Source organism: Dromaius novaehollandiae, chromosome 1 (genome assembly GCF_036370855.1).
Source record: "Dromaius novaehollandiae isolate bDroNov1 chromosome 1, bDroNov1.hap1, whole genome shotgun sequence".
NCBI classification, from domain to species: domain Eukaryota; kingdom Metazoa; phylum Chordata; class Aves; order Casuariiformes; family Dromaiidae; genus Dromaius; species Dromaius novaehollandiae.
The window spans coordinates 95,065,297-95,088,734 of record NC_088098.1 but is presented as its reverse complement, the minus strand read 5'-3'; the positions used below and the strand labels follow the sequence as shown (position 1 = coordinate 95,088,734).

The window sequence follows — 23,438 nt, the reverse complement described above, 5'->3', positions numbered from 1 at the left end:
CTGTTCAAAGTTTTCCTTAAGTAAGTTTTATTTTCATCAGTATAAACCAAAGCAGTGTAAGTATGAACACCCCTTGTTATGGATGAAGGACAAATTTCATTTACACGAAAGGCTTTACTACTATGAAAACTTTTCTTCCTAGAAATAATGCTGTATTTGTGAAGTGAACAGACTGCTTGGCCTTGTACCTTAAGCACTTCTTATAGGCTTTTGCTATTGCTTTAAAGCAGCTGTAGGAAAGTAACAAAAAAGGTAGGCCAAGAGGCTTTTCAGTCCCTTTGATGTGCACTAAGGTGTGAAAGGGCTTTTCCTGTCAAAACTACATCTGCTACTGAAGCACTTTCACAAAGCCAAATACACATCTCCATCATTTTTTTTCCTCTTCTCTCTCCTCCCCTAGTTCAGATATGCAGAACCTTAAACATGAAATTGAGGCAGCCTGAACCCAAGTAGTAGTATTTCAAGTAAGTTACTCTTCACACGAGATGCATGCCAAGCAACATGCAGAGGCTGGTACAGAAGTGATTCATGTTCTGCTTTACACAGATGGCTGTCCTATTCGAGGCTGTGTCAACAAGGCCTCTAACATAGCAGTTCAGTAATGCAGAGAAGCTTGCAAACGTGCTGGCATTCATATTCTGAGGACCGAGCTGCTTGTAATGTTACAAGAATGTTTCAATTGCCAAGCACCAGACTAAGCCAGTTAGGACCCAATTTAAACCTCATGTATTTGCAAGGGAAAAAAAAAAAACACAAAAAAACCAAACCACAATTACTCCTTTACTTTAGGAGCATCGCTGTAGTGCAAGAAGTAAAATGAAGACGTGGAAGGCTTTGAAAACAAAAGCAGCTTTTTCTGGATGTGGAAAATCCCTGTGGTCTGGTTAAAAACTAAACCAGCAGTGCCTCTGCCAGTGCAGAGATGATTGATAGGCTGCCCAAGGTGGGGAGGTCAGGTGGTCACCACAGCTGAGCTGTGCAGGATCCTGGAGCAGAGCCTGCCTACCTCATTACAGTACCAGAGGGGGCAGCTGCCTGTGCTGTGCCTCAGCCCCTCCTCCTGCAGGACTCCAGAGCCAGCTGGTAACTCGGTAACTCCAGGAAAGGTCCTGCCTGTAAATAGCACTTGTCCATGCAGCAGACTGCAGCTATGCCCAGTTCTGGTAAGTGTCTTTTTGCTACTTCTAATGTTAGGTGACATGGGGGAGGGAGGAATCAGTCTTCCCTGGGTGGCTGCTGTGTACACCTACTGCCAGCAATAATGTCACAGCAAACAGTAGTGTCAGTCTTCGAGGTAGGGCATAACCCCCACTGTAGTGTATGAACTGATAAATACTGCCCTTGCATTTCCAAACACCTACTTTAATTAATCTGTAGTTAAGAAATACAAAGATATGGAGCATAATACGTATGTACAATTTATTTAAAATACTTTAACATACATAAAAAACGCCTCACTATTTATACAATCTAAGTTCTAGCAACATATACAAATACTGAGCAACTACAATACATGCTGAGGTAAAAATGTACATTTTGGGAGAATACTCAAGCCATTTTTATTCCAAACAAGATTGAAATGCATTTTATTTCCATATTTCTTTATATGTAAAAAAGAGCCTCATTAAATGTACCTCTGCTTGTATTGTACACAGGAAAATGCTGACCTTAGGTGTGTCATATGCAGCTTATATTTGTGAATCAGTGTTTAGCAGTTTGTAGCATACGTTTTATACCCAACTTTTACATATTCAACCTTATCTCCTTACCCCAGCAGATAAAATGTTCAAAGTTGAAAGCAGGGAGCAAAGTGTAAGACCAACTTCTTTCATAAGAAGAACTTACATTCTTAAACAGCCATTTCAGTCAACTGCTCACACCGTTCAGATAATTAAACTGTATTAATGTTGCTTCAGAATAACCCAGTCCACTGTAGAGGAACTGTTTAATTCTCATACCATCTTGGCCTATGGTATACCTGTAAGTTATACCATACCTGGCCTACAGTAAAAATTAAATGCAGGTTTCCAAGAGTGTTATTTTTACTGCCTTGAACACATCCATTTATTTTTATGGCAGCTTAGCCTAAACTGGTATGGTTTGAGAAAGCAGAAGGCTCTTCACTTGGCTGGAATCAGTATGTCATATCTTCATGCAAAGGAACAACCTTCCACTCTTCAAATAAAATCACCTCAGTTTTAATTTCAAAATCATAGTTGCTACTGATGGGTAAGAACAATCAATATTTTTAAGCAAAACTACAAAGCTTGCAGACTAGCTTTATCAAGCAGAATAAGTTGCAAGAGTATCAAAAAACAAAACTATATGCAGGAATTTCCTTTTCATGAATTGGTCTTGTATACCACCCCTTACTTTCATATTCACATTTAGGCATTAGACACCCAATTCTTAAAGAATCATTCTCATGATGAAAAAAATTGTAGAAGTAGGCTTTAAAGCAGTACAGTGTATGTAATAACATATTCTAGATATTGAATAGGCCACAAATAATGTTGCATTACTGTGTTACAGCTTCTGTGCAAACAAATTTTCAAGTGGTAAGTTAGAACACTGTACTGGTATAACCATGTAATGGTAGCCATTTTAACAGTATTTTAGTTTCTCTTTGGATGTTATCCATCCAGTATGTGGACCAAAGGCAATAAACAAGGCTCACTTGAATTACATCATAGAAAAACAAAACAGTAAAAGTCCATAAAACTGGGCTAATGTATAACTAGGGGGTTTTCACATTTGTAAGTTAATTCAGCATCCTCCCAACAGTGCTGTTACAATAAAAATGGCTTTACTTTTAAGAGCTTCTTCTACTACTTATATTTATATTAAAAAGGCTGTGCTTTCTTTCTAACAAGATAAAAAATGGCAAATAAGACATCCAAATTGTTTTCGTTAGGTGATTACCTAAATAAAACTAGTCTATGTTATCTCAAATAGAAGACTGCAATGTTTTCGTAATAGAGAAAACTGGAACATTCAAAGGTTATATATTCAATTAATTAAATGCTTCTGAAATTGGTACACTTTGAAACAAGCTGCATCTCTAGCAAAGGTTTTGCAATCTTATACTTCTAATAAGGAACAATCTTAAAAAAGCCCTAGGGCCAAGTTTTCCAATTGTGCTAAAATGTACCATATGTGCTAAATGCATGTATAACACCAACTTTATGCACCATTAGAATATTTGTGTGCTTCCTTACGCACGCACAGAAGTACATACATATCTTTCTTTGTATATGCTTACATCTTAAAACACACAACAATAGATACTTTGGGGGGAAAAAAACTCCCAAACTTGGTCACCTTGAACACCTGGAAACTTCTTGCAGATTGACCACTTGGGGGAGGTTTGAGTTGAAGGCAGACACTATTCAGAGTAGCCTTCACTTACTAGGGAAAATGTGAAAGCAGTTGTCTTGTCGTTTCCTTAAAAGACTTAGTCTGTGCCTACTGTATCTCTAGAAAGCAACAGGACTTAGTAGCTTAAGATCAGACAGAGGAGAAAACAAATTATAGAGCTAGCAGATTCTAGTTTTAGAAAAATAAGAAAAATAGTGTGAAAAGCGTGTGAGGAACACACATCTGGTGATTCCCAATTCTGTGAACAAAAGTTGAAATAATGTAAATTAACTTCCTGGCCACATGGTCTCGATGCTAATGTTTTTTTTGCCATCAGTCCCAACAGTGTTTTTTTGGAAGTTCGAAGTTGTGCAGCTATTCTATAGGGGAAAATGAATTTTAGAAGCTACAGTGCTTACAGATAGATTTTAGGAGTTTTGTTTTTTTTTTTAAGATATAGTACCATTAGCAAGACCTGTATTACTGACTTTTGTACTATAAGCAATTTCTCCCAATTTATAATTCACATCTGTGAAATGCTGAAGTTAATCTTGAAAAGTTCTTCTTTCATGTCTGACAGACAATTGTACAGTAGTAAAAAAAAGTCCACAGTTTCTCAGGAAACATGCTGTAATTGTATACCCTCAGGAAAAGGCAGACTTACTGGTTGCCCAGACCTCCGATAACACATTTTTTGGTTCAACTGTATTATTTAAGACAAATAATATTAAGACAATGTGATTAAAAAAACCCGAAACTATGAGCTTTAAGGAGATGGCTTTTAAAAGCAAGCCACTTTTGCCGTCATCCTACCTTACTCACAAGCTAACTCAGTTCGTCCTTACTCCCAGTGGAATGGGGCACGCTCTGTGGTACCTGGTACACCAACTCATCTGCAGCACCTGGCCCCAGCTGCCCTTTCGGTGTATCGTACAGTGCCTGAGCTGATGAGGAACTGTCTGTCCTAGATAAGAGTTTATTGTAAGCTCCCGCTAGTGGAGGAGCTTGATTCCCTGCAGCTTTGAAGGTGGAAATAGAAGAAACGCCAAGAGGTGTGCTGGTATGACTGGACATGTCCATGATTATTGGAGTTGCATATTCCGGTCCAGTTATAGGCAGTGGCTCGGCATAAGCATGATAAACTTCTTGTATAGGTGAATTGTAAGGGTCCAGATCAGCGTAACTTGCTTCTTTACCTTCCTCTGGTTTAAAGGTTGATCTCTGATGGAGCGTGCCGACAACTCCCCCTACCAGTGGCTGAGCATACTCTGTGTAGCAAGCCCCAACAAAGCAAAATACAAATACACTTAATGCATTTTTTTTTCCACAGTGGCATCACATTAAATAAATCCTATCAACAGTGTCACAGAAATTATCATCCTAGATCAAACCAGTGGGCTCTGTCTGCCAGTGCCGGGTGCTTCAGAAAAAAAATAGTCAGTTCCAAGCTGCTGGATAGTTTCTGCTGTGAGATCCTGACTTCTCGGGTTTGTAACACTTATTCCCATGTAAGCTGCAGTTTTGCATGTTGCAAATCTGCCTTAAAGCAAACATTTTTTTGAAACTTGCTTCCCTGGAAAATCTGAGTTAAATGAAATTATCCTGGCTGGCTTTGGCTCAAATGTGGTTGGGGTGGGGGGCTTGTGGGGGTGGGGGAGCAAGCCTGCACATGGTCTGCTGAGATGTTTTAGTTTGACAGGTAATCTGAATAACAAAAGTTGGAAGTGAGAAAATGGGATAGCTGGGTAAAAACAGACAAGCTGGCAGCCAAAAAAGAAGTAATTCTGCCTGCTGTAAAGCCAGAATGCTGCAGGTCTGCGTATTTCTGCCATCAATGAGTAAACACAGACCCAAAGGCAGAGTCAGTCATCTTCCTCTAACGACTGGTTCACCAAGTAAACGGGCACATCCTATTACCAGTAATTCTTCGTTTTCCAAATCGAAGGGATGGCTTAATTCATACAATCTTTGCAGGAAACCATGTGAGAGATTACAGATTTATGAGTAAATATGATGTGATGAAATCATTTTCAGTGCATGAAAACATGGCTAGAGAGACATTCATGAGTTTTAAGAACAAGTACAAGCAAAGAAACTGAGTTATTATATTTACTTGCAAAAATGTCTATCCATAGCACATAATCAGTAAATTAATATACTTCTATGGTACTCTGAGAACAGATCTGAATCAGCCTGTATTTTAAGAAGTGTATTTATCAGTAGAATTATTAATTTCTGCTCTATTCACCAAAACAAACATGCAGCCAAAATTCCTGATTGTTTTTGGTATTTCACATATATTACATACCCCACAACAATAATAAAAAGTACCTGCAGACTCTGTCTGTAACATTGTTGGGACTTCTCTTGGTCTTAGGCGACTAATTTCACTGCTGCTATAGCGAACAGGAGTTTCTTCATGTTCTGCTGATTTAGTGGGGAGAAACTGCTTCATTCCTTTCCACCACCCTTCATACAGATTAAAAAAAAAAAAAAAAAAAAAAAGGAAGAATGTATATGTATGATGTGCTGTGTATTCAGTAGCTATTTATGCTACTGAATAGAGAGTCTTTTATACTACTGAGCTTACATTTTGTAGTAGCAGGTAAAGAAAGTATTTATCAGTATTTGCATGACCAGTCAGCAGATTCAAAAAACACAGGACAGTGTTTAACAAAATTTAAGTAACCTGTGAGAGGGGTTAGAGAGAGGGTCCACAGAATAGAACAACATATTTTGAAAGTGCATTCTGCTGAATTTCAGAGTCCGTTTATAACACACTTACATACTGAACACTGATATTTAAACAATCAGGAAAAAAATCCAGCATGTCCATTATTAACATTTAAATATGGGACATTGTGACTGTAACATTCTAATATAACAAGGCCTGGACCTATCAGAAGTGGACATATAATAAATAAAAAAATAAGATCATTAAAAGATTTCTTGCCTAAAGGCTAAGGCACACTTAAGACTGTCAGTGAACAAATGCACAGATGTGGACTACCAAAATGAGGACAGAAAAATGAAGCATAGTCAGATAGATAGTAAGAACCCCACTGCTTCACCAGGTCTTTAAGCTCTAGCGTAAGAGTTCTCAGGACACTTGATAAGTGCTGCTCTGCAGAAGCGTCTGATCTCAAATTAATGGGGAACAAGAATGCAAGAATGGAAAAAATCCACCTAAAAGGGGATTCAAGTAATCCCACTCTTAATAGGGCAGTGAAGAAAGATAAAACTTGAAAGACATGTATGCCAAGATGAAAGGCTTTTTCCAAGAGAAAAAATACCAGGTACTGATTATTAACTGTATAAAAACATTCCTTAGAAATGAGTTTTTCCCATCTGTTGTAATTAAGAGGCTCTATACTTTGTTTACTAAAAGAATTTTAAAGCTGTAGCTAAAAGACATCTACTTCTGAAGAAAATACAAAGAACCAAAAGTAAAGTCTGCTCAGAAAGGAAATTCAGAGTTCACTACCCCTATATTTATGATAACCAACATTACAGAAAAGTTTCTGCTAGTGGACAATATCTAAGTTACTGCAATTTGAAATACGTATTAAAGCAAGAGTGCCAAGAAAAGGCTTTTATAAAACCATTTTTGTTACCTGCACGATCCCAGTAAGGTAGATCATAAGTGCCTTCAGTTTTTTTCTTGCTATGAGAGAAAGAAAAGGGAGTATTTTAGCTTGTGTGCTTATCAGAAGGTGCAACTGTTCCCTCTGCTGTAACTGGTGGTCAGGTACAGGCACCAATAGCCTGGCTTCCCATTACCAGTCTGCTGCTACTGGAAAAATCTGTTCAGGAAAAGCACTTTTGATGCAAATAATTACAGAAAGCAGTTTTCATCATACTAGCTATTAAAATGAACATTTTCTCACAAACACAATTTCCAAAAAAAGCCTTTCCAGAAATGCAGACCATGTAGTTCCCATAGTAATACATGCAAAATATTTTATTCCCACACACCAGACTAACATTGATTTAAAGTACTTCTATTAATCCATTCATTTACCGGTTTCTCCAATGCCATGCGCAAACTAAGATAAGAATCAGAGTAGTGAAGACCATCACCAATACTGGAACCAGAACTGCTGCCAATGCCACATCTGAAAGTCATTAAACAAAGTGGTATAAGACAGAAGAGCTTCTCATAAATCAGTTTTTAGTTTGAAAATGACTTGGAAAAAAGCATGTCGTTTTCCAAATGGTTTTATAGTGTCTATCGCACTGGATATGCTATAGCACAGCTATAGCTATAGCGCAGCTATGCTACCCTGTTGGATGCTCCTACAGTTTAAACATCAATGCTTTAACAGCTAGGTCTTCTACATATATGCACAATCAGCATTTTTTTAAGTTTTTAAATCACAATCAATGTTTGTTTTGTCATAAATAGATCTTTTTTCTATTAAAAAGACATAGTTTATTATGAACAAAGAAAAGCAAAAGAGGCCAGGAATAGGCAACCACTTAGGTTTGTCCCTCCTACAAGAAGTAAGTATCACAGTACTGTCATAATTAATCACAATTAGTCTAGGCTGGGTTTGCATATGACATTAGACCATGCTGTCTGCTGCCTTCCAAAAGATGCTTCATCAATGCCTACAACTGCAGTAATCTTGCTCCCTTTCTGACCATTTTGTTTGATAAACAACATGATGCTGCCAGGCGATGTGTTTTTCAAACTTCATGCCAACATGACTGCTCTGTAAAAGATGATTAGCTATGTCAAAAGTGTTTTGTCTTAAGAAATTGTCAAATTAAATAACAAAGCAGTTACTCCTAATTAATTCTGAAGGGAAGTACAAGTTACAACTTTTTCTTTTAATGGAAAGTCTATTCAGTAATTAAAAGCTGAACTTGGTTTAAACAGCAGTTTTAAAAGTGGGCACTTGGTATTTACATCTCTTATAAAACTGGTTCTGTTTCTGCATACAGTATGCAACTGCACATTTTTATCATAAGCATCTTTAATACAACAATAAGTATTTTAAAAGTGATCATTTGCTATAGCATATAAAGATTGTGGAGAAAAGTTAAATGCAGAAGAACCACTTAAATATATGCAAAGTACTGTAAGGAGTTCTCAGACTTCTACTGCTTAAGTTTAGATACCTTTGGTTACACTGGGAGTCACTGTGGTGTTTTTTATTTCAGGTGTGAAAGTTGTTTTATCTGTCTGCAACGAAGTCTTCACTGAATGAATGAAGTCATCACTGAAATCGTTGTTCTTGTTGTCATTGTTCTGAGGTGGTGGCGGCATGGTAATTTTTGGAGCACGGCCTTTAGAAGAAAAGTATTTATAAAGGTATTTGAAGTGCTAGTTTTTCATGTTTCCTTTTCAAGAAAAGAGCCGGACCCATTTTTATTTTAAAGCTTTTGTCTATGTTATGTGATGAGGAAAGGAAAAAAGCAGGGGAAAAAACATGGAAAGCAAGTAACGTCTTTTGAAACACTTATTTTCTATATTATTTTGTTACAGGACAATCCTCATAACATTAAAAAAACCCACAGAAGTACCAGTTACAGAAGGATTGCTCAGCTAAGAACTGGGTTTTTTTCCTCATTGAAAAATCTACTTACAAAGTAATCTTTACTAACATATTTCATTGCTTCACAGATTTTGTCTTGCACAATTGAAAGGCTTTAAGCTGTCTTACCTATACTAAACTGACATCCCAGGAGTTCCACTTTCATTGCAATTTTCTGGTGCCATTTTAAGGGGTTAATCCTAAAAAAACGTGCAATAATAGGTGGAATGAAATTATTGCGAACTTCCTGGTAACATTCAGTGTTCCCTTGAAATACCTGGGGGAGGGAAAAAAAAAAATGACTATGTTATACAAATGTAATGCTAAGTACAACCAATTACAGAATTTTATTTACCAAAAGTAAGCAGTGCAGAATCCTGAGAATATTTCACCCCAGAACAGTGCTGTTGCACATCTTCCTTCCCCCTGCCCTGCACAAAAAAAAAAAGGGCGTGGGGGGGTACCTCTTGCCTTATTTCATATAAGGGTACCATGCAATAGTCTACTAATGCTACCCAGGCTTACCTTTTACCAAAATATCCTGCATGCTAATGGCATTGAGAAATAATTTTAACTCAGTACTGTCTTGGTATTTTCCACTTACTCCTCAAATATAGCAGGCAGTTGTGACAAGGGAAAAGCAGGAATTACCAGTGCCTTCATACAGTGTAATAGTTTAAGCATGGTCTGTTTTGTGAATGGGTATGGTATTTTTTGGGAAGAATTAAGAGACAAAGTCAAGTATGTAATCACTGTCCTCTAGTGGTTGCTGTCTACAAAGACTAAACTGCAAGCAAAATAAAAGGACTGGGGTTAAGAATGTAAGATCTCTAGTTCACAATCTCACATGGAACCATTCAGTTCAGGAAGAAAAGGGAGCAGAATCTGCATAAAGAAGGAGCTAAAGCTGATCAGTCACCGCTAGTCCTTGCTGGCCAAAGTGTTGTTGGTGTATTATTCAGACACAAAGAACTCATAATTTGACAAGAATTGCTTTGTCTGGTTGAAATTTATGAACAGTAAGCAGATGTGCCTGCTCTGCATCATGCAGTGACTATCTACAAACTTCTGGCCAGCTGTAGGTTTTTTGCTGAGCTGCTTAAAACAATATAGAAGACTAGGCCAAATAAGTAAACCATTCCATTATTTTCTTTGGGAGGACTCTGGTTCAGTATTAATGTCTTTTAGGTCGGAAGTGAATTTTCTTTCCCTGTTAGTGCCTAGCAATTGGGCTTCAGCACTGCAGATGCATCTCTTGGATCTTACTGCAACACAGACCACAGCAGAAGGGACATAGTAAAGGAATGACATGTTTATTTTTAAAATGTCAGTATAGATTTTGCAAATTATATTCAACACTGCAGTGGAATTATGTAGTATAGAATTATGGCACTTACCTACACAAACCTGAAAAGTCAGTATCATAAACACCTAGGATTTTTCTGCTCACTCAGAGCACTTGATAAATATTACAACTTACAACTAGTAAGTGCAGTCATTGTATTGCACAACAGCTGAACTATCTGCATAAAATTGAGCAGTTAAGAGTTTTAACACACTTCTGATCAATCCATATTGGTGTTTCATACTTTATATACAAGATTAGGTAATTCTGTTATTGCACTGCTGTTTAAAAAGTTTAAAGTCTTTTTAACAGAATGACTGCAATATCCAACAGGTTTGAAAGTAAACAATTATTCCAAGAGACCAGCAATTCAAAAACCAAAAACCCCAGCAAAACAACCCCAGTGGCCTTTAAGGGATTGATGCCTGGGCTCCCTGATACACACAACGTGTCTGTCTCCACTCCCAAAAGATGCACAAGCCCTGTGAGCACTACTAATGTGCAAAAATTTTGATTTGTCATTATATACTCTGTAATTGTTCTCATGTTTGAAAGCACTGACTGATGAAATAAACATATAAGTCAATCTAGCTATGCAGGGAAAAAGAAATTGAAATGTAAATGCAATACTTCATGTAGGAGTTGCATTTGTTTTTTTATTAGTTACCAGCATTTTTATTTTTTGGTATCCAAATAATCCTACCAAACTAACTGCTAACCCATTCATGATATCAAAAATTGTGATACTAAAAATCTAGGTACAATTGAATGTATGTGGGAAATGCAAGTTATTTGCCTTGAAAGCATATAGTCTGTATTCCTCCCCAACTTACTGTAGTTTAGTTTTAGAAGTAAATGGTTCTCTGTGACATTTATCCTGTTTTTGAAGAGGACTCTGAATGTAAGCTTCTTATTATGCTTAAATATTCCTATAAGGAATGGAGACAGATTAAATGGTGGGGCAAGTCTAGGCTGTTATTTTGGAAATAAATGAATAATACAAAGCAGTCCACAAAATAGTCTGCATGTTCACATATTCACAGTCTAATGAGACATCACAAGAATAGAGGGACAAAACACTGGGTTCCAATTTACAGCAACTTTTCTACATATGAAGGCGATTTCTTTATTACAATTTTTTATTTTTAGGCTGACAAGTAGCTACAGGTCACACCAGAGGATTATTTCTTTTGGTAAAAATACAAGTGCGAAACAAAATACAATGCTGAATCTTTGAGAGGACATGCGTAGGCCAAACTACTGTACTATAATCTTGTTTGTGCTGTTATCATGCCAATTGCCACTACTAAAAGGAGGCACAAGCAGCATCTCGTACTTTAGCAACAAATGCAAAAGTCAAATAGAAAATCTACAAGCCTGTGTCTCTGATCTCCAGGAGCTGCGCAACACTGTCTGACAGTTAGTCTCACTTCAGGTTTCTAAGGATAAGCATGAAAGAATGAAGACAACCAGAATCATTAATGTTGGCTATTATCTTTAAACAAGATCAACAGTAAAGTAATTCCTTACTCCAGGCTTTTATTATGACCAACTTTTGACATCAAATATCAGGCTACTAACTCAACTTTGCCTGCATTTCAGTATTTCATGTTCATTTGGTTTTTGCACAAAAATTTGCTTCTGAGCTCAATACAAACAGTGCAAGTTTATTGATGAGAAATCACTTTCATAGTCCATTTATACTCAAACTCCCTACAAATGCCTCTATGCTTTCAAACAGATCTTTTCAACAGAGCAACTTCAACCTGTCATCTCTGCTCAATTCAAACATTTTCTTCTATTTTACAGATTAAAAAGGTTAAGAAAAGGAGTAATAGCACACCTCTATGTGATTGATAGTTTCATCAGAGAGGCCTATTGGAAATCCTTAGAAAAGCTTCCAAGCTCCTAAACAACATAGACCACCATTGTTTGTCAGTTTTAATCATTTTTCAGAAAACAAATGAACAGTAACTCCTGATTTGTCTGGTGTGCAATTATGTAAGGCTCAAAGGAAAAAAAAATGTGCACATGCACCTAAAAGCAAAGCTATATCAAATGAGATCAAGCCAGGCAGAGGAAAGATCTGTTACCCTAGTCTTAAAGATTAACCATACTGATCCCCCTTTCTGTGTGTCACTTCAACATTTTCCATTACAGCTGGTACTTTTTGGATATGTAGTCATCTTCATACATTGCACATAATGACATAAACAGTGCAAAAAAAAAAAAAAAAGAAAAGAAAAGTTACCTATAATTGAACTCCACATTTTGTTTCACTTCATGAACATGCAAGAAAAAGAACATGCTCAGACTATAATGCAACAGCAACAAAGGTTTCCTAGGCAAATAATATTAAATATGAAACCTGAAGCTAGGAATCTCTAGTTAACCAGTATTTTACTTTAAGGCCAGAAGAGGGCACTCAAAAGCTAGCAAAAGGGTTGTTCTTGTTTTTGTTTTGAATACTTCATACTAACAGTCTGTTAGTTCATGTGTAGGTTCAAGGAGATGGACCGATCCTGACAGTCACCAACATCTCCTCCTTTCAGGAAGGTTTCCCAGTGTGATTATGATGTCCAGCAGTCAAAAATCTCTTAATTTAACAAGCAAGATACTTTTACATCTCACCTCGTCAACAGTAGGGTTGGAAATGCAACAGCAAAGGTATTTTAAACACAGGAAATCCTTTCCAGTTTCCCAGGCAGAAGTTTGAAGTTCAGACTGCTAAACTTGGCTAGGAACTCAGCTAAAACAACTACTTGGGAAACAACTACAGCACTCTCCTGTTCAGCAAGAACTGCAAGCAAGTGCAGAGGTTTTAGTCCCTTATTTCATCTGCTGGCAGGACGCTCTGTGGCTTAATCTACGGGTTGGGGACCATCTGCAGGGATGGGGACTGGGGAGAAACAGGTAGCTCCCTGCAGAATACCGTTTATAAGATGTTTGCCTTATGACCACAAGAGAAAGAATCTGGAGGCAAACTTGAAGGAGGGAGACAGAGTGGAAACGATTGTCATATCCCACCTGGAAACACTTTTAATCCATTGTAAACAGAAGAAAATCAAGTATGGCTTAAGATTTACCCCTGTTAAGATTAACTGTGCTTTTATCTTTCTAAAAAGGAGCAAAGTGGACTAGGAATTTTTATGGAGGGAAAACATGCCAAGCGCTCTTTTGTGGTTGACATCTGTGAGCTCCCTCAGTAGTTGCATAGACCAAAAAAACCAAATATATCTTAAATAGGAAGTCTGAAAATGAAAGACTCTGATTTAATGAGATCAACTGAAAAAGGATCCTAAATTAACTAGCTTTTCTCTTCCATTTGTATATGATACCACAGGCCTATGAAAGTAATGCAAACTGCATCTCAGAATTTTAAGAAAACTGAGAAAATCCTAGTTCCAGTGAGATTAGAAAGAATCCCATCATTTTTTAGCAAAATCTGATGTGAACCACTGGGAAGAACAGGTATTGCATTAATCTTCTCATTTTTACTATGTGTTAAATACTGAGAAATTTTAAACACAGGGAGAATGAGATTATCTTGTTGCTACCATTAGGTAATTTTTCTTGCGGCAAGTAAGCATTTGGAATCTGAAAACAGCACTGCATTTAAAAAAAAAAAAAAAAAATTCCTCTCTGCAAGGAAGGTCTTCTATTATATCAAGTGAGAAACTCACCAGTATTTTGTCAAATAAAGCAATACTAACAGAAAAATTGTAAAAGAAGGAAATTATACAATGCCCTAGTATCTATATTATGAGAATCAGAAATCTTAATTTTGAAAAAATAAAGCCTATTTTGAAAAAAGTCTGATCATTCTGCAAGGGGTGCAGTACCAAGCAGCCTACTACTGGCAACAGAACGTTCTTGTAAAGAATATTCCTATCTCCAAATAGTCATCTCTGAATTTCAGAACTGTTCTTCAGATCCTTACATATTTGCACATTTGCTTCTGTATAAATGCTGTTTATGATTCAAATTACACTGAAAAGTAGTTATTTAACGTTTCCTCACCATACCAAAATCGATCATATTTACAATTTTGAAATCTATTTAGAACATACCTAGAAAATGTGTGGTATTTTTACCTTATCTTTATCAATGCCAGGTTCTCTGTACACTGTCCATTTCTGTGCATCATCACTGTATAAAATTCTGTAGGCTGACACATAGTAGTAGTACTCTGGTAAGGTAGACCCAGTGGTTATAATACCTGTGAAAATGAAGGTTTCCAGTTATAGAAAAGCCAGTTACCAGTTTGTAAAAATTCATATATCAGCTTTTTAAAATCAGAGTTATAAAATTGGACAGAACCTCCACTAGTCCAGTTATATCTGGAGAAGTTTATACAAGACATCAGGATCTGCAATGCCTACAAGTGACTGAAACTTCCTAAATCATTCTAGTTACTTTTATATTTTAGTTCTCATGATTCAACTTTCCTATCCCCATTTCTTGATGGTCCATGGCCCACTTCTGGCCTGCAGCTGCAGATAATGCCACTCTTCCCTGCTTTTGTACTGACAGCCTAGAAGCACTTTTAACAGAACTGTAGCTTCCTAAAGCAGGCACTTCAGTATCACTGAGAGACTCGTACAAGAAAGGTGTTTTATAGAAGGTTATTAGCACAGGAATTAAAGTAGTAATGTAAAAATACAAACACTCCCTGGTGACACCCCTGGTGGAGGTGAAAACAGTAGGTACCTAGTAAACCTGAGCTGCATAATGACAGGAAGCCCCCAGCTGCTGCAGCAGGGGGTACAGCTGAGATTATACAGCAATTCCTGCATTTGAGGAAGAGACAAACCCAAACTGATCAAAGGAGGATGCTTCAGAACAGGCTTAAAGCCAGCACTTCTAAAAAAGCACTCTACATTTTGACTTCAGTCGGGTTGCAAACATGACCATTAACAACAGGGAAACAGCTCTGAATGATTAAATCAAAATAGGAAACACTAGCATTAGCACAGAGGATACAACAGCTGCACTACCCCTTGGTTTACTTTCAGATAGTCTCTTTTTAGGCTATCCCTGAAGTGAATCCCAACATACAAGCGCCTTGGTGCTTCACTACTTGGCATAAGCCACGCTGCTGTCAACTGCAGTACGCAGTTCATGCAACCATGCACTCACCCATGCGCTCACCCAACCCAAAAGCATGAGGCAAACCATCCGGAGTGCCAGGGAAAACAGCGCATCCAGCTGCCTCTCCAAACAAACACACCTCCTAAATCACGATGGACAGGCCAATACAGTCTTGGGGGAGCAAGAGCAGAGTCCGGCCCAGATTCTGGCTGCACCAGTCTGCATCCTTAGGTCCATTTGCTCAAGGAAAACACAACGGACTCTGCTGGGGAAACCCAGCATCCCAGCCTGCAATCCCAGTTCCACTTCATGCAGTGAGATGAGGGGGAGGCTGCCAGCCAGTTTACTCTTTCCTCTGCTTATCGCACAGTTGCCATAAACTGCTCCCATCTCCACTGCTGGAGTCACTGCTTGCCATGACGGGTACTAGGGAAATCTAGAAGCCTGAGTCAGGGTACTTGTATCAGAGCTACTAATGGACTGAGCTGAACTGGATATAGGTTTGTAGCTCCAAAGAGACAATCAGCAGGAACAGGGAAGTCTTGAGGCTCCAGTAAAAAACACAGGAATCACTTCAACAAGTTCTGATGAAAAGGGTGCTTTCTACTATGGAACTCAAACTGTTCATCACTGATTCCAGGCTTTTCGGTGTATTAGCTAGGACATGGACCCAATCTTGCTGTAATGGCAATTAAAAGTTACCTGGATTTTATCCACAACCCAGCACTGGAAAAAAGATGTTAGTACCAATCTTCTTTTCTTTGAATTAGAAGCCACACCAGGTTCACTTACCTGTTATTCTCTTTTCTTTATTCAAGTCTATCTGCAACCACTGATGCTCATCACTGATAAAAGCAGCCCAAGGAGGCCCAGGCCTCTTCAGTCTGGCATTCTCAGGTTTCCAGATGTTCACTTGTCCCGCTTGGTCAGACCACTCAAGAATAGATGATGCCGTAATCTGGGAATCAGGGATTACTCCGGATTCCACCCCCAGTGTCCCATAGCAACCTGAGCAATGAAAGAGGTGAAGATTCAAAGTGAAAATTCAAGGTTACACAATGATTTTATTTGCTCAGTTCAAAACTCGACATGCAAATGTTACAAACTGACATCTAAATTCATTCTATAACAACACTACTGTCAAAACTCTCCTGCTCTCTCCTGCTTTCTTCCAGTGACACTGGAACCAAACTTCTGGTCTTCAGCATTAAATGACTTTTCGCTTGCCCAGGACTAATGTGGGCATTCTCTCAATTGCCGCTGACACTCAGCACTAGAACAGATGCCTTGGGGGAGCTGTCATGGTGTAAAACTCTATCACATGGTTGGTGCAGGGCTGGGGAACAGACTACTTGGTCACTGCTTCCTTTTTCGGCCTATATAATTTGTTTATTAAGCCTACCTCAGTATCACAATGTTAGTTTAAAGAATACAGTAAAACGTATGTAGGAAGCCATGTCAGAATCCTGCCCTTCAGCTTCAACACCTCCTGGAAATTAATTGTATTTTTTGTCACCATTACTACCAAAAGTTTCTTCCCACATCATAGTCCTCTGACGGCTAGGAAACATCTCCTGAAATCCTGGCTAAATCTCTCTGTGGTGAGTGGATATCCATTTGCTCTTATACAAATCATGTTCTGCAGTACCAGTGAGGTTCCCCTCTCCGACTTGTATTCCCTGGACATATCGGTAGACAGCAATGTTTGCCTTCAGCTGGACGGCCTGTCTGCCCCAGCCTCGCTTCCCTTCTGCTGTGGGAGCTGCCCCTCTCCTGCAGGCGCCCGCGGCCTCCTCCACACCAGGCCTGCGCTGAGCGAGCCACAGGAGCAGAGCCTGCAGGCGTGTGCCCACAAGGCCCTGCCAGTGCCCCCGGCGATGGCGTTAAGACTTCCTTGTCTCTACTAGAAATACTCTGACTGCTACAGCATAGGATCACATCAGCACGTCACTATATACGTTGTGATCATAAACCTGAATCCTTTTCATCATCTCTCATTTCCACCTAAGTGCTGCCAGTTTTCAGCAGAAATGCCTCCATCTCTAGCTACCTGACCTAGTACTTTTTGCTCTACGACTCTTCAACTAATTTCAGTTACTTGAGTCTCCAAGTCAGTCAGGTCTTCCTGTACAAAAGTTTCATCTTCCTCTGTGCTGACCACACCTCTAACATCAGTAACACTCCATTTCGTGCCAAGTCATGCAATCAACTCCTCTGGAAGAACTGCGCTAGTAACTTCACCACAGTCAGATAATCCTCATTTAAGCACGATACACAGCCCTTTTTGTCCTATAGCTAACTTCTGACCCACCCAACTACACACGTTTTAATCTACATCTTGTCTCTAGCTTATTCAGTAATTTCCCAAATGTTTCACTGAAATCCAGATAACCTAGATCAGTATTTCCCTTGTTGAAAAATTAGTTATCAGAAAAAGATGTTAGCTTCCACAGCCTGCCTTTGGGAAAAGCCATATGCTATTTTGTCCTATTTCTTCATATTTCCAGGCCATTTAATTACTTTTGTAAGTACTATTAGAATACATTTTGAAGCCAACCCCCCCGCAACCAACTAATGTGTCTGTAGTTCCCTGATCACTGTGTTTAATACTCTCTCTAGTCATAAGCTTACCAGACGTGAAATTCCTTGTTCCAGCTCTTGCAGAGGTCTGGGAGAGAGATTACTGGAATATTATATGCATTGTATTTTCTAATTTTTGCTCAGTTGTACTATTTTTCATCTCAAAACACTCACACTCATCAGCTTCCTGCCTTTACCTCCCCATGCAGCATGACTGACCTTTACAGATACTTAGGCAAAGTATTTATTTACTTTGGGGGGGAGTAATGTATATGATTTTCCATATTTACATTATCCTTTCTAAATCCTGACCCACTGCTCTTTTTAGATTTTTTCTATTATTATTATTAAAATGGCATGAGTTATGAGACTAAGGAAAGGCCGCTATTTTCATGGTATTTCTAACATTCATTCAAAGATGACATTTAAAGGGATCTACAGAAAAGCTAGTTTCCTTTTAGAAAACTACAGCTAATTGATCTGGAAAGAAGATAATCAATTCAAAATAAAAGCATGGAAAGTAGTAAAGCTTTAAAAAGGGGCAACATATTATACCAAGCAGCAAGGTGGTACACAATTGCAAAACAAGATGACAGCCAAGAAAAGTCACAAAGAACACAAGTACAGGTGAAAGAACAAATGTAGAAGGGGAACAAGGAAGTTGAGGAATCATTTTGGCTTTTCTGCTAGCTTTCCTAAGAGATAACAAAGAAACTGTACAGAGTAAAACCAGAAAAAAACAACAAACCCTAGAATACACAACTGTTACAAAAAAAGAGCAACTATACGTGCCAAACTCTGCTTTACCAGTGCATTTAAAGTATGGAAGTAAAGTCACTTTAAACCTGATTATAATACAAGAACAAAACATGAAAGAATCTTTCTGTGGATGAGCAAAGCTTTCTAAATACTAGTAAGCAGGAAAAGATTTTTAAAAGACAACTGGCAGGACAACCACTCCATATGCCTGAGAAAGCAGATAGGGAGGACATTAACTTAGTACAACAAACATGGATCTGACTCTAAGCAGTTGAATAAAATCATCAAACTTAAGTATTAAATACTGTATTCATTTATGTATACATGAAGCACTCAGCAAACTAGTCACCAAAATGAGCTAGTAAATTAAAAGAAAATACATTACAGAGGAATGCCGTAAAAAAAAAAATCCGTCACTAACCAGAACAAAAATTAAGAAATAAAACACATGCACACTTATTTCTACTCAGAATATTTGTACGAAAATAACGTGCAGTACATGTGATCATGCTTACCGCTTGTCTTAAATGTGAAGAGACTGGTAGATAATGGTCCCCTGCAGAGAACAAAAGAAGCTGGGTTTTGTGGTAGTCAGCGGACAAAACTGAAACAAACTGTTCCTCCTTTATTTTTCTTATCTGACTGCTTGCCATTGAAACCTATGCACATACGCCCAAATAAGCACTGCATCACAATTGAAGTAACACCTCCCATTACCAAGTTGCAGCACTTTAAACACAAATCCCTTTTCACCTGAAATCTAGTAGAGAGATACGATCTGTATTAAAGGCTTTCAGACAAACATCCACCCAGCAGAATATAAGAGGTTCATTAAAATGCTTCGCTTTTTAAGTTAAGCTAATAATAGAAACAAGAATCCTTAGGTCGCTTCCATTCCTGGGGCTTGAGATAAATTGTCAAGTTACACTGATTTCCCTTGCACAATATCCTTTTTCCAAACATCCACACACAGCTACCATGGAAACACCAATATATTAATTGGAATGCAAGCACTGCTCTGCAAGTTCGTGTATTTCAACTAAAGCTGTCATGCTTCAATCTTGGAGAAAGCTTAAGGGAAAAAAAATTCAAGCTTTCGATTTTCCAAAAACATTGTATTCAAACCCTCAGAAATTTCCACCATCTCCAAAATATTATGTACTGATATTTCCAAAATCCCCAGAAATCTGTTACTCATTATTCAGATTTCATCTAACCGTTTCCCAAAGTGAATTTCCCCACAAATGCACACAGCCTGTTCCTAACACTGACTGAGCTTCCCAACCCAATGTCAGGCCTCTCAGGACGAAACTGCACTCTCTCTAATTTAGTAGAAATGACCAAGGGCAAGTGACCTTTGTGTATCAGATTCCTAACACTAGTGTCACTACCGAAACAAAGCAGTTATTACTTACCACCTTTTTTTTTTTTTTTAGGGTTTCGTAAAAAAGACAGGGATACACTGCAGAATAATTCCAACAGTTCAGATTGGACAACACTACAGCTTTGGAAAAAAAACAAACCAACCTCCTCTCCCGCTTTTCCCTCAAGAAAATCCCACGCACATTGTTTTGACATGACGACAAGATTAGCATTGTGCAGTACTATCCTGTGAAATTCAAAGTTCTATGAGAAAAATATTATCCACCTTATATATCTATTTTCCCCTTCTTTTTATGGAAAGGGAATGAGAGTATCTCATTAAAATAAAAAATGAGCTAGCAATGACAAACTAGGAAAAAGAAACTGGACTGTAAGTTGCATTCAAATTATTGTTTTCCAGAGACAGTTCAGAGCTGATGCTCACACCTGTATTTTCGAAGATAACATTCCTTGTAGAATTTGGGAAATGAATCTTTATGGTCTAGAGGTTAAAAAAACCAAAAAACAAAACAAACGAAGAACCCACAAACTGATAATTATACCAAAGCAAGAGAGCCCCATGAGGACCTTACAGAACAGAGTCCACCCATGGAACAGGCAGCTCCACTAATTGAAATTACTCCCAAGATCAGATATTGCCAAGCTCTATGGTGCTAAAGACACGGAGGACATAAGAAATACACTTACACTTTTGATGTGACATTGTTAGCCAGAGAGCCTTCATAATACGGAATGCCTTTGCTGATTACAACATTAATTTGGCCACCCAGAGTATTTGACACAACGCCTGCATGAACACCAGCCATGCAAAGTGATGAGGACTTGAAGAAGGAAGAAGAAAAATCAAATACTACATTGTAAATAAATAATTGTAAATAAATACTATAATGTACATTGTATATTGTAAATACTCCACTGTCCAGTCATATTCTTTGTTCTTATATTCTATAAAGAAACTGTTCTTACTTAATTGCGTTCCTGTTATTTAGAAACTATTTATCTTTGTTTTGTTATGGAATTTATAAAAACACAATATGCAGCTTTTAGATTTCACTGCCACCTAGCCCAGATATATTTGTAATGTAACACCTATGATCAGATAGGCATAAGCAAACAGCAAGGTGAACAAGTCTGAGGAAGTCAAGTTGAACATGGTGTAACCATCCATCAATCTGACCTATATAAACGCACAATAATACACAAATAAAATTTGTTCTAAGGATTCCTATTACCTATGCTGTACAGGCCAGTTGAGATCAGTCACTCAAAGCCTTTTTGCAGGACACCCTGTTCCTCCCTTCTCCCTCAGAAGATTGTTGGCCTAGATCTGCTAACACATGCGGTATAGTCACACTTGCACTTTTTCTGCCCAGACACAAGACAGACTTAACCCTGCAAGTCAACATTTACTGCTTAATCATCAAGTGTTTTAGAACAGGCCCTCAAACCTATAACAAGGCTGGAGCAAAACTAGCAAAAAAAGAATATATTTTAAGCACTACTACAGCATCATTTTCTCCAACATTTCTCCAACAAATTAAACAAGCTTAAATAGGCTCACAACAGAATAAAACATCATTTAACACTCAGTCATCTATGACTAATTTCCCTGGCTTGCCAGCTAGCCGTGCTGCAGAGAACAGAAGTGGCTCACTACATCAAGGCGCTCAAGCACAGCACGGAGCACAGCACAGAGCAAAACTCTGCTGCCTCCTGGACCAAAACCAGCCCAGGAGGCCTTCTCCAGCACAGAAGTGAGTCCTTCTGGCCCAAACGGGCTTGACAGAGAAGTCGTGTGCCAAGGAGCAGGGAGATGGTCCAGTTACAAAAAGACTTAGTAGCCTTCATTTTGCGCCTGTCCCCGCGACAGGCGACTGCGCAGAATCACAGCGGTGTCCCTGCACTGCCTGCACCACATTTCCCAGAGGATTTGTGGCTATCTGCAGTGCAGCAAGGAGATACACAGTTGTCGCCAGGAACTCCTGCACCGTGCAGCACTGGAGTACACAGAGATACACAGCAGCTCTGAGGCCCCTCGCTCACACCAGGACTGGTGCCAACCTGAACAACTTTATAAGCTCTAGTAGGGTCGAGTTATCTGTGAAGGGCCATCTGGGTATCCCCCACATACCTTCCAGTAGCTATATTTAGCTTTCTATTACTAGTGGGGTATCCCAGCCCTGACTTACCCAAGCTAATAAACAACAGATGGCAACTGCAGATTTTCATGTAACAGTTCCTGCCCCAAACCATGTTTGCTGCTAGCTCCTACTGCTAAGCATGTTTGCTGCAGTGCTCTGCCAACCAGTCCCCTAGCAGCTATTCAGCCTCACCACAATACTCCCATTCGTTTAGAGGGAAATCAGCAGGTCCATTTTATAAAAGGGAGACTTCATGGATTAATTTCTTTCTCATATTATTTCAAAAACAGAACAGCTTTCTCCACTGTGGCTCCCTGAGAAACAATTGCATGGTGCAGCAGCCCAGGATGGCCCTATGTCTCAGGCACACTGGGGAAAAGAACTGCTTGTTAAGACTTTTCCAAAGGTAATTCTCCTCTCTGTTCCCCATCCCCCAAATATCCCAAAAGAATTCCAATAAATGTAATTAGGTCTGGCTCATCCATTCAGCTCCCCTTCCCTTCCTACTTCTGCTTGGAAAGAGCAGGGGATTCTGCAGTCAGTGGAGGTCTCCTCCCTGCACACCAGAAGATGACAGCAATGAGCGCACCAAGTCCCCAAGGCTTGTGGACGTCTGCGTCACACACAAATGAATCAAGGTTTAGGGTATTTTTAAACCAGCGAGCAGCTCAGATCATTAGAAAGGGCTGCAAGCGAAATCTCTACCTGAAACTTTGTCTAAAGTGCAGGACAATTTTGTTTCCTTCTCCACAACTCAATTTCTGGGAAATTCTCTGCCTTCTATTCAGAGCAATAGAGTATACAAAAAGAAAGTCCCAGAGGATTTGTTTCCCAAAACTTCCTTTATTTTTCCAGATTTTGGGAAAAAACTCCTAACAGATACTGCAAACCTGTTAGGCAGAGAATCAACTTCATCTTATTGAGAGGCAGAACAATTATCTGACTGCCATTCAGGAAGGAGTCACTGTGGGCCAGCACATATAACATACGTGGTGGCAGTACTGCATCCGGGCTTGAGATTGACAGATACTTGAGAAAAGAAAATCAGAGATGGGCACACTTTAAGTTCATGTTAAATATTAAAAATCCTTGCTTACTAAAACTTTAAAATTGTCTTTCATTTGTACTAGAGCTAACTGCTTATTAAAATAATATTTTAAGATAAGTAGACACAGAGGTTTAATTTAATGAATTTAATAGCAAAATGATAATCATTTTAAAGTAAACAGAGCAAACAACTTC

General features: G+C 38.6%; 1 protein-coding gene and 1 long non-coding RNA gene across 5 annotated transcripts in view; one reads left to right on the top strand and one right to left on the bottom strand.

Annotated features, from left to right (window-relative positions):
* Positions 1-329: 329 nt before the first annotated feature.
* Positions 330-21,025, top strand: LOC135330028 (uncharacterized). Of its 2 annotated transcripts, XR_010391743.1 has the most exons (4): positions 330-1,163; positions 8,524-8,674; positions 8,849-13,713; positions 20,109-21,025. It is a non-coding gene; the product is annotated as an uncharacterized LOC135330028 (long non-coding RNA). The 2 variants fall into 2 exon arrangements; XR_010391742.1 differs by lacking the exon at positions 8,849-13,713 and having other exon boundaries at positions 773-1,163.
* The window catches only part of DCBLD2 (discoidin, CUB and LCCL domain containing 2), a 48,065-nt gene continuing 26,022 nt past the window's right edge, over positions 1,396-23,438 (bottom strand). For all 3 annotated transcript variants that reach the window (XM_026112345.2, XM_064520917.1, XM_026112346.2), the window contains 10 exons: positions 20,743-20,876; positions 19,188-19,228; positions 16,126-16,341; positions 14,337-14,461; positions 9,027-9,174; positions 8,482-8,649; positions 7,379-7,472; positions 6,972-7,021; positions 5,689-5,826; positions 1,396-4,625 (listed from right to left, as the gene is read on the bottom strand). In XM_026112345.2, the coding sequence (XP_025968130.1) occupies positions 4,183-4,625; positions 5,689-5,826; positions 6,972-7,021; positions 7,379-7,472; positions 8,482-8,649; positions 9,027-9,174; positions 14,337-14,461; positions 16,126-16,341; positions 19,188-19,228; positions 20,743-20,876 (1,557 nt within the window). In that variant the 3' untranslated portion in view covers positions 1,396-4,182. The remainder of the gene's footprint in view (positions 4,626-5,688; positions 5,827-6,971; positions 7,022-7,378; positions 7,473-8,481; positions 8,650-9,026; positions 9,175-14,336; positions 14,462-16,125; positions 16,342-19,187; positions 19,229-20,742; positions 20,877-23,438) is intronic.